Source organism: Nymphalis io, chromosome 14, assembly GCF_905147045.1.
Source record: "Nymphalis io chromosome 14, ilAglIoxx1.1, whole genome shotgun sequence".
NCBI classification, from domain to species: domain Eukaryota; kingdom Metazoa; phylum Arthropoda; class Insecta; order Lepidoptera; family Nymphalidae; genus Nymphalis; species Nymphalis io.
In genome coordinates, this window is record NC_065901.1 from 12,205,722 (window position 1) to 12,220,754 (window position 15,033).

Below are 15,033 nucleotides of genomic sequence, written 5' to 3' on the forward strand. Positions count from 1 at the left end.
CTCGTACTTAACGGTGAAGGAAAACATCGTGAGGAAACCTGCATGTGTCTAATTTCACGAAAATTCTGCCACATGTGTATTCTACCAACCCGCATTGGAGCAGCGTGGTGGAATATGCTCCAAACCTTCTCCTCAAAAGGGAGAGGAGGCCTTAGCCCAGCAGTGGGACATTAACAGGCTGTTACTGTACTGTTATATAAATTATTTAAGCCCACAAAGCAAAGTTTACAAATAATAGAATGTGATATTATTTCAGTCAAATTAAGCAACACAAAATTTTCATGTGCGTAGTATCCACGGGTGAAACATCGTGTGAAAATGTACATGTGTCGTGAATTTAATGGGTCATTTTTTTATGATGATAATGAAAAGCGGTCTTAGGTATTCTCTTTATAATACATTATTATATCATAATATTTTTTATGAAACAAAAATTATTTTATTACATTTTTCGATTTTGAATATTGTTAAATAAATATTTTTTTTATAAATAGAAAAGTACTATTAATTTTATTAAAGTATTTTATCTTTGAAATCTACTTGAGATTTTTATTTGCAAACTTGTGCCGCAGTTATTAAATAAACGAGACGATGTTTTATTGTATGCGAGGCGCTAAGGAAGTTTGGCTCAAGAGCGGAAGGCAATAATGCAAGTGGCCAGCATTCAGATATCCGCAAACAGAACCGCGGCACCACCACGGTTATGTCATTATCGATTGTACAACCTTTGGCTAACAGCTGAGACCGAGGTTATTTAGCCGGCTTGTTTAGACGCAATGCAGATCACGTGTGCGCCGCTCAGCCTAGGGCCTCCTCTGTATACGCCCTACGAATGCACCGTCTCGCTCTTATAAATGGTGAAAGTGACGCGTCGATTGAGAGAGAAAGTCGGGACCGGAGAGACGTCGGCGCGTCTGCGTGGCGCGCACCTAGCACGGTCGATTGCTGAGCATTGCGCGCGCAAACGGGTAGCCCGTCGTCCAAATAGTGACATTCCGTGCGGAGTTGTCGTCCGAAGCGGTCGGTTCATTACGCTTGTACTGGGCGAACCGTCGGCAGTAGCGCCGGCGCCGCCGTCGGCGATGGACCACGACGAGGACAGATCTTTGTCCCTGGGGACGGAGGTCTCGGCCTCCGTGCCTCCACCGAGCCCCTTGACGGGATGCTATCTGCTCGCCGTCATCGGGGAGCCCCACACTGATGAACACAAGGAGATTATCCTTCAGCGGCTCGTTAAAGGTAGGTCTCGGTTGAATGTCAAATTGACAGCTGTCAAATCCCAAAGGGCAATTCCCAGCGCTTTCACCGGCTCGATTCTAGAAAGTTTCTCATTAATTTTTTTCGCGATTTTTGCGTTGTGTAAGTTAGCATTGTTTAATGGCGCTAGAATTTTCTCGGACAGAAAAAGGGTAGTTATTCTTGTAGACAGGATTATTTTTTTCATTAAACATTCGTTTTTCGTGACGTCATCCGTGACGTGTCTAGTTTTTCTGAGCCGGCAACCTAATTGAATCAATTGACCAAGTATATTCGAATAATTTTACTGTTACCGTGTTAGTATCAGATGTAATATATTTTTTGCCGTACGTTATTTATTCACGCCTATTATTGTAAACGGAATTGCTATCGGAAATTAAAATTTAGAATTTAAAGTCTCAAAGAAGTTAGCATAACATTATATATTAGATTTTTATTATAAATTCTTTTAAATATGTAATTTACACGCCAAGGTATATAATTTAAAATCAATTTAATTTTAATGAACATAGCAGATTTATCTTAACATAAAGCAAATCACATTAAACGTAAAACAAACAGACATGTTATGTAACCGTTATAAGCAAGTTTTATAGCTATTCGCGAACAGTACAAACATACATATTGCGCCGACGGCTATGTACTCTACCGCCGGCGAAGGATCAGCTTCTACGTATCGATCTAGTCATCGCATGCGTACAAATATCCAAAGGATGAATCTAGTATACTGTTATACTGTAATACTGTTACAGAACACAAAATACGACAAACAGTTTATAAAATACTGTTCTTAAAAAACCTATTTAAACATATTTTGACATTAAAATATAATCAATTATTTTTAAACAAAATTATTAATTTGGTAAAGTTGCCAGCAATGTAATTAATATAGAACTGCATGTAAAACCTTTTTGAAAAATATTTTAGTTACTGAATATGTCGAATGACGTCATGACTGCAGTGACATAATTTTCCTCACAATGTAATTAGTACTATGAAGATAACAATCATAATTTGAGCCAACTAACATTAAAGTTTTGTTTTTAAATTTAAGATTTGCTCAATATTTAGACTACGGAAGCAAAGTATATAGACGATTCGTGGTAATAACCGTTGTTTATACGAAAATAATTATATTATTTTAAATAATTTTTATTTTGATTTTGAATTTATATCAAATATTAAATAAAGATTGTTTAATTTTAAGTACTATAATCTAAACAAGGGCGGTTAACGTTATTTCAACGGTATTCAAACTTAGAAAGCAACGATTAGGTCCTGCTAAGATTATAATAAACATAAAAAAACGAATACAATGACACCACCAAAAGTTATATTTCTTTTTTTTTTCAGAAAATACAAAGAGACTATATTAGAAAGCCTAAAAATACAAATAATTACTATGATTTTTCATGCTATTGATAACACAAAAATGTAAACTGTAGTTACAATATAATTGCTATAAATAAAGCAAGATACACGGACGCCGTCGGCACATGAACGGAACTATTGAACAAACACCAATCATTAAATAGTTTAAATATCGAACAAGTCAACTGACATTTGGACGAATGATTTCAAATCGAATTTCGATTACAAAAAAAATATTCGAATCGAATTTTTTAATGTCTTTGACTATTAAAAAAAATTACACACAATGATAGAATAAAATTTAGAAATTATACTTTATGCATTTTATATTTTATCGCTTTACGTCATATAATCTCTTAACAATGTTGTTACAAAACAATATATTTCAATTAAAATCATAATTTTTGTTTTTTATAAATACATCTATATAATTATTTATATTGTATGAGTCATTTCATTGATAAATGTTTTCGATTGAAATATATAAAACTTGCTTTTATAAAAAATGCTATTCGTATAAATCGTGAAAACTCTTTCATTAACTTTAACAATACACCCACGTTTGAAGCGTTATAATAAATAAACAAAAATCTCTCATTAAAGTATATACTTATAAGAAATTTTGAATTTTGAATTTTAAAATATTAAATTAAAAATAAAGCCATCACCTCAGAATGCGAAAGCGATAGATGAATCGAAAAGAATTTTAGTATTTTTTTTTTAAACAATCAAAGTACATAATATTATATTACTCTTTATATTGTCATACTTAGTCTTCAAACTTGCATTTTTTTTAATAACTCTAGGAAGTCAGAAAATCATGATTGTAACTGGTAATTGTCAAATATGGATACTGGTATTTAAGAAGTATTAACTCTTCCTAATACCCAATGAGTCAACCATAAGATCTAAATTTATTAGGCCTTATTTTTAAACGTTTTGTAGTTATTTTATTAAACAATGATTTTGCTCTTTCTGTCATTATTAATTTGACATTCGAAAGAAGAAGACAGCATTGTTTTACTAACTACTGGCTAAACAACGTCTATAAGTGAGGCAGTAAAATGTTACATCATTATTTATTACGATATTTTAATTACACTGACTCACTCACCTTTAAGACCGGAACACTCAACGCAGATTATTAATGTTGTTAGTTGAATATAATTCATTCACACGTTAAATATAAAAAAAACCTATATGCTACACGTGAAACCTGAAAGAAAAACTATTATTACAACTTGAGTTAATTTAAATAATATTACATTGAATGTTTGTTTATATTTATTAAAAAAATATCACTACGTATGCGAATGATTGAATGGTTGAACGAATGAAGAACAAAGATCGTCAGCCGTCGGCCGTCGGCCGTCGGCATGATATGCGACAAAGTTGGACAGCTATGGATCTAGATTGTAATAATAGGTAAAAATAAAATTAATCTTTAATAATTGTATGTAATTAATACAATTTTTTTTTTATTTTTAAAATGAGAATAAAGATTTTTCTCCCCGTTACTTCTCGGTAAAATCCACATCTCGAACGGGTAGTCAATTCGCTTGTCACTTCAAAAGTATCTGTAAAATTCTATTTGAATAAATGAAATAATTTTTTTTTTCATCAAGAAATCATCGTTAAGTACCTTAAATGAAAACTTACACAATGATCGGTTAAATAGTTAAGACGAAAAGCGTAACAAACAAACAAATAAACAAATTCACTTTCGCATTTATTAACTAGGATTTATTTTATATATTTATATTAGATTGAAAGCTACCGGTGTTGTCTACACCATATGAGACTCATCAGTTATTCATTTTATTCCCGGAATAAAATATCAGATATATCTTTAAAAACGTGCTCAAAACGTAATCTTTAAAGGTTAAAAAAAAGAATTATAAAATTAATCGATATTCGATTAGATAAGGAGTACCAGAAAGTATATTATCCGATAATTATAAAATTAGTTTCAAAGTTCCACCGTAACCGTAACAGCCTGTGAATGTCCCACTGCTGGGCTAAAGGCCTCCTCTCCTCTTTTTGAGGAGAAGGTTTGGAGCTTATTCCACCACGCTGCTCCAATGCGGGTTGGTAGAATTCACATGTGGCAGAATTTCAGTGAAATTAGACACATGCAGGTTTCCTCACGATGTTTTCCTTCACCGTAAAGCACGAGATGAATTTTACTGGTGGTAGGGCTTTGTGCAAGCTCGTCTGGGTAGGTACCACCCACTCATCAGATATTCTACCGCAAAACAGCAATACTTGATATTGTTGTGTTCCGGTTTGAAGGGTGAGTGAGCCAGTGTAATTACAGGCACAAGGGACATAACATCTTAGTTCCCAAGGTTGGTGGCGCATTGGATATGTAAGCGATGGTTGACATTTCTTACAATGCCAATGTCTAAGAGCGTTGGTGACCATCAGGTGGCCCATATGCTCGTCCGCCTTCCTATTCTATAAAAAAAAAAAAATAAAATAATCACAAATTAAGCACATGAAAATTCAGTGGTGCTTGCCCGGGTTTGAACCCACGATCATCGGTTAAGATTCACGCGTTCTTACCACTGGGCCATCTCCAAAGTTCCACATACACATAATAATAATTTTTATTAGCACGATGACGGAGACATCAGAAATAACACGTTTTTAAATGCACTGAGTTATCATGTTGATAATGCAACGATAAAAATATTTAACAATCTGTGCAATCAAAAACAAACTTTCTTTTTTATTTTGTGTATTAAAAGTCAATTGTGCTGTGTTCCGAGGTCTTACAAATAATCGGATATGACGTAATGTATTAGACGATCTCGTGCTAATTGGCAAAAGTGCTTTTTGGAACACTCGTAAAGTTAGAAATGAAATTAAGAAACTGCAATTTATTATTATAAGTCAAAACATACGTTTATATACACAATTCATATTGTTATTCAAATAAACAAAGTCTATTATTTATTTTCAGTAATAATAAGTGTTAAATGCATATTAAATGGGGACCTTCCAAATTCGCAAATCAAAAGAGACAGCGCCTTTTAGAAATATGAGTGACAAACCCCCTAGTATTGCTCCCTGGTCCCATCGTTAGAGTTAGGAAAAGAAGGCATTAAAATTGTGATTTATAATCGGCAGATATATCGAGTAACATACACAATTATCAGTCTCGCATAAATAATAATAATAAATATATATAACCTTCTTTATTAAATTTCCAATTTACAAATAACAACCTTTCCAATTAAAAATTTAGAACCAAACATTAATAAAATGTTTTCAATGAAATCAATATATTTTCTTCAAATCTAATTAGTCTGAGAATCACCGACGAATTGGAAAATGTTTTACTTCAATCTAATAACGATGACCTTTAATATAAAGAATAAATAAGAACATTTTTAAATATTTTTATTCAAACGATTTATTTGTTGCCCTTTCATATTTAAACTACTCATAAAATGCTGGAATTCTGTGTAATTTTATTGAAATTATTGATATAACTCTGCAGATATAAATTAAATTGTTCATAGATTATGCAATTCATTTAAGAAAAAAAATACTGATATTCTTATCAGTACACACAAATATATATCTACGAGTAAAATGCATTAAAATTTTATTCCAAAATGATAAATACGCTCTTCTAAAAACATCGAGATTTTCGTTCAGAAACGGTTAATCGTTAAATATGCAAATATTATAGTTGTTTTTTGTAAACAAAATGTTACAATACAGTGGTGTATATAATTTTACAACAGTTTCGATATTCGTTGTATTGTATGCTCTTGCTTATGCTCATGTTATGTCATAAATGTCGCGGTGATTTATTATGAAGCAAATAGCCTTATTTATTTCTTGTAGGAAGTCTAGGTATAATTAGAAGATGTTTAATAATTTTAGTTTAGATTTCCGTCATAAATTTGTCAGAATAAATTAAAATTAACAAGATTTTTGCGTTTGTGATGTCAATAGCAGAACTGTATTTTGACGGTTTTTATAAAGACCCACTAAGCCTGCTGCGATACAAAAATATTTTATTTTAAAAATAAACCCGTAAATATGAATTGGTTACAAATTAATTTGACGCCCTGATGAAAAATTTCGTCCGACCTATGCAATCTTACATTGTTTTTCTATTCCCATCATAATCTTATTTCATCATAATAATGGTTCCTTCTCTACCGCACCCAACAAGTTCAGTCGAGGCTCCCTTCACGTCATCGGAACAAAACTTTTATAGTCAATGAAATATCTGCTATGAATCTTAATAGAACATGACGATTAGCATGTCAGATCAACTCTCTAGTGTTAATCTGCAAGAAATCACTTACCCGTGAAAAACAGATAACAGACTTATGACGATGATATACTATTTTAATGCGTGTATACTTAAAACGTGACAATTATAATGGTCAATGTCGCATATTACTTTCTGACTTTTCTCGACGTTTTTCCGCGGTGAATTTCGAGTTTGTTCTTACAGAATAGCCCTACTATTCTAGACTTGTTACAGGCTGAGTGAAAGTTATATTATGTGATCAGCGTAAGACCATTTGTTTCGTTTAAGTATTGAATGCATTGACCAGACTAATCTTTGTGAACAAACAGGAACTTAATGTCCAGTTCAGAAATATCAAAAGGTGACTTTATACGTTGAAAATTATTTAATTTAATTACACTTAAGTGTTTATATATCCAGCAAAAATCATTAGACAGCGTGGTTGAACAAACTCCAAACCTTCTCTCTTCAAAAGGAGCAGAGTGGGAATAGCTCGGACATTAATAGGGCGTTATTTTATTTTACTTTTTAGTTTATATAATATGTATACAGTGTAATGTCTTTTGAAATGTAAAGGCGCGTTAGAGATATTTTTCGGAAAATATAACGATTTAAATATATTTATTAATTTACATTTTTTATTGGCTCATCATTTGTTAATTATACGATAAACGAAACAGATGATAAATGTTACAGTTTTTCAACGAGTTCGTTAAAATATTTATGTATGCGCTCGCGCATTCGTGAAGCAATGACACATGTATTAATGGTAACAAATTGCGTGTGGCTAAATAATCAAATTATATTTTATTACGAAACAATTAATTTAAATTTTAGTAATTTAATCTATATCAGGCATATTGTATTAATAAGTTTTATAAAAATATGCGAAATAGCATATCAGATGGAACGCGTGATTTAAAATATATTATTCATTATGGATTCGTAAAAAATGGCGCCTTGAACGTTGGCAGTAAATTTAAAATTAAAAGAAGTTAAGTGTAATAGTGTTGTACTATATATATAGAAATATTAATCAAGAAATCTACAATCCCCATTTTATTGCTGGTAAATTTTTCGCCGAGAGGATCGGAATTGCGATTCAAAGGGGAAATGCTGTTGATTGAGTTGATTTTTACAGTAGCAATTTTTAATTTTTATTTGTATATATTTAAGGCTTTAATTTATTAAACGATTAAATATAATAATAAAGAGATAAGAACCATTTCACACTAAGCGAATCGGGCAGAATATCTTAATATAATGTTTGTTTATCTTAACTCCTGTAAGTGGTATATACTATATAATATTATAGATATATATCACATATGTTATACTTAATGTTATCTAAAGACAATTTACTGGCAAATCCAGTACTTAACGACGTATGCCGAGCCTTCTAATACTATATAAGAACTTTTATGGCATCCCATTTTGCTGCTTCAATACCCTTTGTTTCTACTAACTTTAGAAATGATGTGAGTTATACGAAACAGTAGGTATTTCATGTGGCTTCACACGCGTGAAATATATTTCTAAGCTTGCGGGTTCAAACTTAAACCAACACTGTATTTTCATGTGTTTAATTTGTAGTTATAATTCATCTTGGCAGTGAATGTGTTCACACCGACCCGCATTGGGGCGTTGTGAAATAAATCTTTTATTTTTTAGCCCAGCGGTGGATCAATTATAGAGCTTTAATTTATTTTTTTAATAGAATGATAGAAAAACTCTTAAATAAAAATCAAATGTTAATAATAAACTGTTTTATCAAACTCAGAAGAAGAAGAAGAACTTGATCTTCATAGATCGATCGATATGCGTGTTTAATGAAGTCTATTAAAGCTTAAAAATTATCGGCGGTGATTAGCTAAACAATGCCGTGTCTCCTTCTTTCGAATGACAAATCAATAATGACAGAAAGAGAGGAATCAGCGTTTCCACAATCTACAAAGTAACGTTTATATGTAAGGTCGTATGTTATATACACTTCTCCATAAGTAACTAAGTGACTTCACTTCGTCATTTATGGAGAAGCGAGTTCCTAAAAGTTTCAATATCACTTCACTTAAAGGATTTCAATGTATGTTTTGTCTGTATTTTATGTATGTTTTATATATATCTTATTGTAATATTATAAATGTGTATTTCCTTTTATTAAGGCACAAACGACCACCATTCCATGTTATCAAGATTTGCACAAGTAATTTTTAATTTATATTTGTATATAGGGCCTTATTTTTAATATTTCTTATATAAATATATTATTGAAAAATATTAATGAAGAAAAACCAATTAAGTTGTACCTGCATTAATGAGGAATAAAATAATTAATAATATTAAAATATTTTTTAATCATTCATTTTTTTTTATATATATTCGTTTTTTATAACGTGTAAAAATATTAATATATCATATACCTTAAATAATTATTATTTAATTCAAAGAAACTGATATAACAATAATATATTGGACATTGATATTATTGTATTTAATGTGCACGTTATTTATCGTTACGCTATTTACAAGCCGAGATGGCCTAGTGGTTAGAACGCGTGAATCTTAACCGATGATCGTGGGTTCAAACCCGGGCAAGCACCGCTGAATTTGTATGTGCTTAATTTGTTTTTATAATTCATCTCATACTTGACGGTGAAGGAAAACATCGTTAGGAAACCTGCACGTGTCTGATTTCATTGAAATTCTGCCACATGTGTATTCTACCAACCCGCATTGGAGCAGCGTGGTGGAATAAGCTCCAGACCTTCTCCTCAAAAGAGAGAGGAGGTCTTAGCCCAGAAGTGGGACATTAAGAAGCTGTTACTGTTCTATTTACCGTGAATGAATTATAACGATGTTAAAATATACATAATGTTATTGACCCGTGTTTAGTGATTTTCTTTTAAATATCTAATTTAAACGAATAAAGAATAAGATCAATATATTTCCAACTTTGCATCGAAGCGTCGGCTATAAAAGAAAGTCAGTATGTGGCTCTAATTAAGACAGTCACATACCGCTGCAATCAGCGATCTTTATCTGTTTCCATTGTGCCAAGATAACGTACACAGTTAAATCAGACACGAATCATTTATAAATATATAAATTTAAGATACATTTACCATCTTATATTTCAAATTCAGACGTCTATTTAGTTAACAATTTTAAGTGAACACAACATCTATGAATTATGTTGTACAACTGTATTTTAATAAACGTGTAACCGTATTAAAATAAATTAAAAATAGCCTACCGTCCCATTGCTGTTATATAAAAAATCGTTATAAAAAAACCTATTCTGAATTTTATCTTTTTAAACTCAGTAGTTTTTGTTTTGTATTAATAGTACGTAAAAATGCATCAAATGCGGACAACACGTCTGTGGAGATACTAATACGACAAATAAAAAATATTATATATAATCTATGTATTTACCCTTGTAATGTAAAACCAAGGACAAAATATGGCGTGCGCTTTAAATTCCTAAAAAACTACAATACATATTGCTTTCACACATGTGTTATTACAAGAAAAGGCCATAAATTCATTTTAACAAAAAAATACATGTCAAAGTGTGTAGGTGACCACTTACCATCGATAGCCAAATGGCTTGTCACCTGTATTAATAAAAAAATGTGCAATGAAATATGTTTTACACCCAAAAATATTCAAACTTCGAATTCATTACACAAAACATCTCGTCATCTAATGTTAACAATAGTTAAAGTGACATTTCGGTACAGCAGATCTATTCAGTACTCACACGTGAAATGTTGAAAAGCGACTTATGGTGATATACTATTTTGATGCGTGTATTCTTGAAATGTTATAATTATTGTGGTCAATTTCGCATATCACATTCTGACATTTCACGATCGTTTTCTCCGCTGAGTTTCGAGTTTATTCTTACATAATAGCCCTACAGACGTTTTATATATGTACTTAAAATCGCAACCTCGCTCAAATTACTGAAAAGAACATATCTGAGACGAAATAGAAGGTCGAGATACAACAGATTAGAGAGTTGTTATATAATTTCCAAGAAGGCTATAAGAATGTGATAAAGAAAGGTCGAAGGGGCAAGGTCAATGCCGGTCGTTACGAAGACGGAGTATAATGGAACCGCAGCATACGTATAACGTATATCAAGTATATTTCGTATTGAAATTACTTTAATTCAAACATTATATATATAACTTTATATAAAATTTTGCAGTCAGCTATATCTATTCATTCTTTTTTTTTTTATAAAATAGGAAGACGGACGAGCATATGGGCCACCTGATGGTAAGTGGTCACCAAACGCCATTAGACATTGGCATTGTAAGAAATATCAACCATCGCTTACATAGCCAATGCGCCACCAACCTTGGGAACTAAGATTTTATATCCCTTGTGCCTGTAATTACACTGCCTCACTGACCCTTCAAACCGGAACACAACAATAATAAGTACTGCTGTTTTGCGGTAGAATATCTGATGAGTGGGTGGTACCTACCCAGACGAGCTTGCACAAAGCTCTACCACCAGTAAAATTAATTCGGTATTTGTCTGGGTAGGTACCAGCCACTGATCACACGTTTTTTCCGCCAAAAAGCAATATTTGATGTTAGGAATGGTTAATGTTTTTTACGGCGCCAATGTCTATGGGCGGTGGTCTCCCTACCAATATTATATAATAAATTAATATTATATATATAAAAAATCTTAATTTTTATGATAATTATGTTTATTTTATATACTTCGCCAGATGTAAATTAATGTTTCGTAACTTTTTCTATGTCTTATTACATACACTCATGAGTCGAATTTCATCGATATTGAACTTACAAAAAAAAAAATTAATAACAGTGTCATAATATTTCAACTCTCGTTTGTTTAATTTTAATATTATAAAAAAAAAACTAATTTAAAAATCGAACATCTTAGAAGTAATCTAATTGAAGATTGAAGGACGAACTTAAAACAAATATACATTAATGAGATTAGCAAACTGAATATACTATTTTATTTATATTTACTGATTAAAGATATTTCTTATTTTTGTCTCTTTCACACACTCGATAATTTTGTAAGTTAAAAAGAAACAACGACATTTAATTATGATAAGTAATTTATAATAATTGATTAAACTACACCGTTTAATAATCAAGAGGAAGTAACAAGATTGTAATGACGCAATGCGCCTGCGCATGCGGATCATTAGTCCATAGCGATCGCTCAGGTTCATCAAAACATTTAATATGTCCTAGAGTAGGGTTACCAACTTTACTATTTTAATTGGATGTATATTTGTTAATAATACTAGTAAGGTGTTTCTTTGACGAGTTAGAAATACTTTTATTTTCATATGTACAATAACTACACATGAAAACACACACAGAATGGGTGTGTCTTTAGCGGGTTGTCTTACTTATTCGATAGCGTTGATGTTGTACAATTTGTATAGAATGACAATAGCGCCATCTATTGACAATATTCAGAATTCCATACAAATCACAGCTATAGACAACGCTATCGACTATGCAAAAAGACACACACTAGGCACACACACAGACTATACTTTGTAGCTCTTTCCTCTAAGTAAAGAGTTTAAGTGAAATTAACTAATTTAAAAACAAAATTGATAGCGTTGAAATGACTGTGCAAAAAGTAGTATAATATTGTATTAGGAATTAATTTATACATATTAAGTAAAATTGCATTTGTTAATCGAATAAATTACCTTTAGATCAATTTTAAGAATACTATTTGAGACTTCGATTACATATCCTGTTTTCTAATATCCTAATTATGGCAACACTGGTCAGGTGTAAAATATGCAAATAATTATGCATTATGTCATGTAACTAATGTATATAGTATCTATACCAGTCGGGCGTAGAGTGACTATGAGTTAAATACCTTCTGCTGTACTTTAGAATTGTTTTTTTTCGTCAGCCTGAAAATCAGCCTGAAAAGGGTTAAAAAAACGATGATTGTGACACTAAATGAACCTGATGATTTTGAGTTCAAACCCTGAATTTTCACGTGTTTAATATGTGGTTATAATTCATTTGAGCTCGTCGGTAAAGGAAAACATCGAACATTGCAGCGTAGTGGAGCAAGCTACAAACATTCTTCATGAAAAAAATACCTTACCCTAGCTGTAGGACATTTTATGTAACAATATTGCAAAGAAAAGTTTGTCATTTATTATTACAGATATATATGACTGTAATTAATGTATTTAATCTTAGTTCCTGTCTTTAAACGCAGTTGCGATCGTAGTTACTTGTGGATGATTCATTTTACTGCCGGAAACGGGCGATGTACGTTTCCTTGCTAGTCGGTGAGGGGTTTGGAGGGGCAATAGGTCACTCGACCCACACTTTGGGCTTCAATACGCTACCGTTAGAATATCGCGTGTCATATTCATAACTGTTATCAATATAAATCACTTCGATTTTTCTGTTACAAATAGAATGTTCTGGATCGCCTATTTGAATATTTTAATTTTTATTATTCGGATAATATTCAATTTATTTAAATTGAAGATTGAGAATTTCCTCTTTTTTTCTTGGATGAATTTGGATGGATGAACTAATTTCGAATAGTACCTGTTTTTCCTTCTATAATAAATAATTAAAAAAAACACTATTTTTTGTAATGTTTTAATACATAGATTAAAAACTAATTGAATTATATCTTCTAGAAGTAAGACCCATTCAGCAGTTTTTATATTTGTATAATATTTCTAATAAAAACAGTTTTGGTCTTGGATTGAATGAATGAATGAATGAGTTAAGGAATGTTGCTGAAGCTTATAAGACTCGTCATATAAGACATTTTGTATTGAAGTTCGTCATTTTTAAAGTAAGATACAATAGTCGGTGCTTAGGGTTCTGTGTATGAGTAAAGAGAGCTACACTTTTTGATAATTCATCACCCAAGTAGTTGAGATTGGGGTTGTCTGATTAGTGTTTCCGGTGTGATATTCCATCGGGTACATAGCTAGTTAAAACTAAAATAGCTTAATCTTACACTATAGAAAAAAATACATAAGTCAATAATTTACGCCTCGTAAAGCGAAAATATCAGTGTAGTCCAAACCAAAATATTGGCAATAAAATTGTTACAAGCAACGAAGACAACAATGACCATTGTAGTAAAAACAAACTACACCATTCGTTACGAAAATTCTCAGACCTTGACTGCTAAATTGTTTGCAATCAGACGCAAAAAGGCGTCGTAATTTGAGCTCGGTCATCGGAAATATTAGATTCCTCAATTATGAATCAACTTTGCATTAAACATTACTGTTTCAGTTTTTATTTAAAACTAGTGTTCGCCCGTGGCTTCATCCATGTTAGGTGTGGTGGTGAAAAAGTAGCCTATGTTCTTCTTCAGGGCTCAAACTTGTTTCATAGCAAATTTCATCAAAATCGGTTCAGTGTTCTAGCTGTGAAAGCGTAGTAAACAGATCTTCTTTTCGGTAAATAGGGAAACAGACTGACAAATTGGACACTTGATGGTTAATCACCTATTAACATTAGTATTGTAAGAAATGAAGCTATCCCTTAAAACGTCAATGCGGCACTGACCTTGGGAACAAATATGTTATATCCGTTGTGCCTGATACTATGGCTTACTCACTATTTATATGAGTGGGTGGTATACCTAGACAGGTTTGCAAAAAACTCAACCACCAGGTAAATTTGCGAACAAATGAAGTTATAGACATTTTCTCGCCAATTGGCATTTGTTATTATGTAGCTGAACAATTCTTATAAATATATGTGTTATATTATACGAAGTAATTTCCACACAATGAAACAAATCATACAATTACAAAATTGTAATTGATACACGATTTAAATTGATGCACTCCAGTCTACCATAGATACAACATAAACTAAACAATAACTAATTCATGTGGACACAATCCTCTATCATAAAGCCGGCTCAGTATAAATCCTATTAGGTAATTTATAAGGCTTCCTAGAAATTTGGATTCCGTGAAGAATCCTCTTGATATCTATACAAAGCATATTAGTATTTGTAATAATATTTAGTAAAAATAAACTAATCATACTATATATATATACATAAAAAAATGCCTAAATAATTTGAAAATGGAACTATGGCGA

General features: G+C 31.7%; 1 protein-coding gene across 1 annotated transcript in view; it reads left to right on the forward strand.

The window, feature by feature from the left end:
- Window positions 1-1,022: 1,022 nt before the first annotated feature.
- Window positions 1,023-15,033, forward strand: part of LOC126773519 (microtubule-associated protein futsch-like) — a 137,551-nt gene continuing 123,540 nt past the window's right edge. Inside the window, exon 1 of the mRNA XM_050494469.1 lies at window positions 1,023-1,239. Coding sequence (XP_050350426.1) covers window positions 1,083-1,239 — 157 coding nt within the window. The 5' untranslated portion in view covers window positions 1,023-1,082. The remainder of the gene's footprint in view (window positions 1,240-15,033) is intronic.